The sequence below is a fragment of the Gavialis gangeticus genome, unplaced genomic scaffold, assembly GCF_001723915.1.
Source record: "Gavialis gangeticus isolate Ggan-Ray unplaced genomic scaffold, GavGan_comp1, whole genome shotgun sequence".
Classification (NCBI taxonomy): Eukaryota; Metazoa; Chordata; order Crocodylia; family Gavialidae; genus Gavialis; species Gavialis gangeticus.
Genome location: NW_017729022.1, coordinates 93,731,840 through 93,735,655, shown reverse-complemented (window position 1 = coordinate 93,735,655; position 3,816 = coordinate 93,731,840). Strand labels below are relative to the sequence as shown.

At 42.0% G+C, this 3,816-nt stretch overlaps 1 protein-coding gene across 3 annotated transcripts in view; it reads right to left on the bottom strand.

Annotated features, from left to right (window-relative positions):
• The window catches only part of LOC109296281 (solute carrier organic anion transporter family member 1B3-like), a 42,056-nt gene that overhangs the window by 12,516 nt on the left and 25,724 nt on the right, over positions 1-3,816 (bottom strand). For all 3 annotated transcript variants that reach the window (XR_002096945.1, XM_019515621.1, XM_019515622.1), the window contains exons 8-10: positions 2,931-3,176; positions 1,718-1,882; positions 677-872 (exon numbers count right to left, since the gene is read on the bottom strand). Coding sequence is in view for 2 of the 3 variants with exons in the window: in XM_019515621.1 (XP_019371166.1) it covers positions 677-872; positions 1,718-1,882; positions 2,931-3,176 (607 nt within the window). In the remaining variant the exon portion in view is untranslated. The remainder of the gene's footprint in view (positions 1-676; positions 873-1,717; positions 1,883-2,930; positions 3,177-3,816) is intronic.

The following is a 3,816-nucleotide window of genomic DNA, read 5'->3' as shown; positions in this document are numbered from 1 at the left end:
TTTTTTTTTTTTTTTTTTTACAGACTTACCTGCCCCCAAGAGTCAAAGTATAATTTGAATCCTGAGTAAAACTACTCTCTAAAGCAGTGGGTCCCACCTTTTTATACTCAAGGCACCCCTTACTAGATTTGATGCATCCTTTATTAGGCTCAAGACACTCCTCAGAAAATGCCAGCTGTTAGTTGTCATTCATTTCTTGACTAAAGAAACATAATATAGCAGTTTTTTTCTGCAAAGAGTAAACAAAGACCTACAACAGGTCTGAATACTTCTGACACTGTGGATTCCCATTTGAAATCTGTGGGTTTATCGTGTGAATCTTGTTTACACATCTAATAGTGCTAACATTGTGTGACATCCCATGGTGCCCTCAAAAGGAAGTCAATGCACCCCAGGTAGGGCATGGCACCCTGGTTGAGAATCAGTGCTCTGCAGCTTGTTTTGTTTTGATTTTTAAATAAAAACAGATTTACTGGTATGACTGCACCTACTTTATAATCACATGGCTTCTCAACCTTGATCAATGTAACAATGCCAGAAAAAGTGAATAGTGTAGACCTGGCTAAGTGATGCAGTGCATTTGCTTTAATCATTAATAATGCCTTGTGCTATTTATTATTGTGCACTGTTGTCAAAGAAGTTAGGGTAACATATGCTTTAGAATATGTATGCATACCCATCATAGGACACTGTCAGTCCAGCCACTACATGGTTTTCACAGCCCACAAAAAATTGTAGCAGGCCTATAAGGAAAGCAAAAAATGAAATACCAAATCCAAATTTTGTAGCGCCAACCAAGCCCCATTTGTACTTTTTCATTAAAAGTCCTCCTAAGAAAATCCCAATGGCCACAGCAGGTAAGGAAGTTAATCCTGAAAAAGAAAACAAGGAGGACTATTTAATTAATGTGATTGCATCCTGACAGACTCAACTAATTGAATCAGCAAAGGCAAATTGAGTTGGTTGAAAGTTGTAATGCAAAATGTGTGCACGTGTTCATGAATCTCACAAGACCAGGAAAGCTGGTCCCCCAAATTGCCCTTCCCCCCTAAATGTAACATTGTGTTTTAAAAAATTGTATACTGCTGAAAAATGTGTAGTTAGGACCATGCTGTGTCTAAGCCTGTGCAGTGGCTCTGAGTTGTGGGTTTCAGGGCTTGTTTAAACTGGCTCTGTATAGAGACCAGGAGTACCTCTGAGAAGCATGCCCTTTCTACTCATTTCTACTCCAGATGTACCACATCTTAACAGCACAGTAGCCATCTTTGTGCAGTGCTGGGCATGCTCCAGTAAGTCCATATGATATGATAACCTGACAGCAGTTTTGGTGTAGGCTCCAGGTCACTTAAAGTGATTAAGCCAGCGACAGTGTGTGTTTCTCAGAAACGATTATGGACTCGGCATAGAGGCAATGTGGACAAGTCCACAGTTTGGTCTGCTTCAGTGCTGCTCCTGACAAAGCTACAACAGAATGCTTTGTAACTGTATGTATTCAAAATGTCAGGCAGATTTACTTTGGCAGCAACCATTTGCAATTCGGGGTTGGAGATAACAAAACAGGCAGCAATACATTAAGATTGCACTAAGGACAAGATCCACTAAGGAATTTAGGCACATAATAACTCAGTTGCAAAAGGATCTCTTCTATAAGACCTTAAGATACAATTAAATGTACATCAGAACACTTGAAAAGTAATCATTGCACAACACTACTCACCTGTTACGATGTTAGACTTTGATGCTGACTGACCATACTGCTGTTCCATGTATTTTGGTTTGTAAGTCAAGAAACCAACAAAGCTATTGAACTGTAACAGTACAGAGCACAAAAATACGAAGTATATTCGGTTACCCAATACTGCTTTCACAGAAATAAAGAAATCTGAAAGAAAGCATATAAAGATTGTATTTTAAAACATGCTTGGCATAATTATTAGTGGAGAATGGGATTTAAGGCCAAATCCTGCAATCTATGGGAAAATCCCATTGGTCTTAATGGGGTTTCCATGTGTATATCAGAAGGCAGAATTTGGCCCTTGGTAAGAAGAGGCTGACTGAAAATGATAAAACTCAGTGTACACAAATATGCCAAAGTAAGCCCTGGTTTTCTAGTAAAATAGGCTGTTCAGGAAGACCACTTGGACATTAAAGTCAATGGGACATCATGCAGTCAAAAGGGGGTCACCTATAAACATCATTTCTGGAACTATGTGAACTTCCTAGGTTACCCTGTAGTTGATGGCAGGCATGGTGACTGGTGCCTCCTGAGTCTACAGGGGCACCAGACTGCTGATGGGGGAGTCCCCCAGCAGCTGATCGCTGAGCCTGGAACCACCAGCGGTGAAACTAGTGAAGCTGGAAGTGCACTTCCAGTTTCGCAGCAGGCGCTTCCAGGGGGTGCACGGCCAATTTCAGGGGGTGCACGTGCACCTGCGTGCACCCGCTACGCATCAGCAATGCATGGCCATCAGACAATGATGGCCATCATACAAACTAAACCAGAGTAAAAGTAAAATGACTATGTAATGATATATATTTCCTTGCCTTCACCTTCCCATATTTCTGCCCTGAGTACTGCTGTGTGATGAGCAGAAGATACTATAAGCTTGCTTGTGAGGAAAATAATCTTCTGATATTTTTTAAGATTTTCCCTATAAGCACATTTAAATAAATATAACAAATTTAGTTAATTTGGGTCATTTTTTTTCCCCTAGCTGTAATTTGTTCCTAGTGCAAACCTTTAAGTGCTAGTTCTGACCATGTAAATAATCAGTCAGAGAGCATAAGGAAGCCCTGCACTCCCTTGTTGGTATGTGTACAACAGGCTGCAGAAAAATTAAAGGGAGCAGACTTCCCACAATAAACTTACATTGCCGCCATACATTGTATTGGGAGTTATCCAGCCTGACAAAAGATGTGAAAGCACTTGCCTTTCAAAGTTGCTAAGGACTTCATTGGCTTTTGTTTTATAGGGCTGTGCTTCCCACTGTTGTCTTCCTTAATGTTGGAGAGATCAGATGAAGCTTTGTCATTACTTTCCTCCTCTGGCTTTTTCAGACTCTTTGGCAGGAAACAGAACGGTATGGCAGATATGAGGGCAATTACTCCAGCTATGATAAAACCAAGCCACCATGCACCCACCCAACGGGAATCTCTTGGTGTTATGGTGATGCTGCCTACAATAAAGTAAGACAAAAGCAAATTGTAGTAATGAAAACATTTTACCCATTAATTCCAGTAATATCTACATCATGTGTTGGTTAATATTGAGATTTGCCTTGATATTGCAAATGCTAAACACATTTTGCATCATTCAAGGTTCATGTGTCTTGGAACTTGAAAAAGGTGGTGAACAGACAGGATCCATAAATATTTGGGTCTTTTAGACCTTCCTGATTTCTATGAATCTTTTTGCTATAGGACATTGCAACAAGACATCTGGGCTAGGGACAGACATTGAAAAAGTCGGAGCCTGACTTGATTAAATTTTTGCCGGTTACTCTAACCTGCCTAGGTTGAACTGGTTTGTAACAGCATAGACATCCCCTCTGGACTGAGAAAATGCAGTTGCTCAGGCTAGGTGCCAGGGGGTGCTAGAGCATGCCTTCGGCTGCAGGGAAGCTATGCTGGGAGGGTAGGGGGAAAGGCATGTCCAGCCCAGGCTGCAGTGGCAGTGGCAGCAGTGGTGGCAGTTTGGAGGGCTCTGGCCCGCTCTGGGCTCCAGCCCTGCTCCATGCAGTCCACCACAGCTCTGCCAGCCCTGCAGTGCCGTGCACTCCCCCCCACTGGGAAGAGACTCATGCTCCCCAACACCAT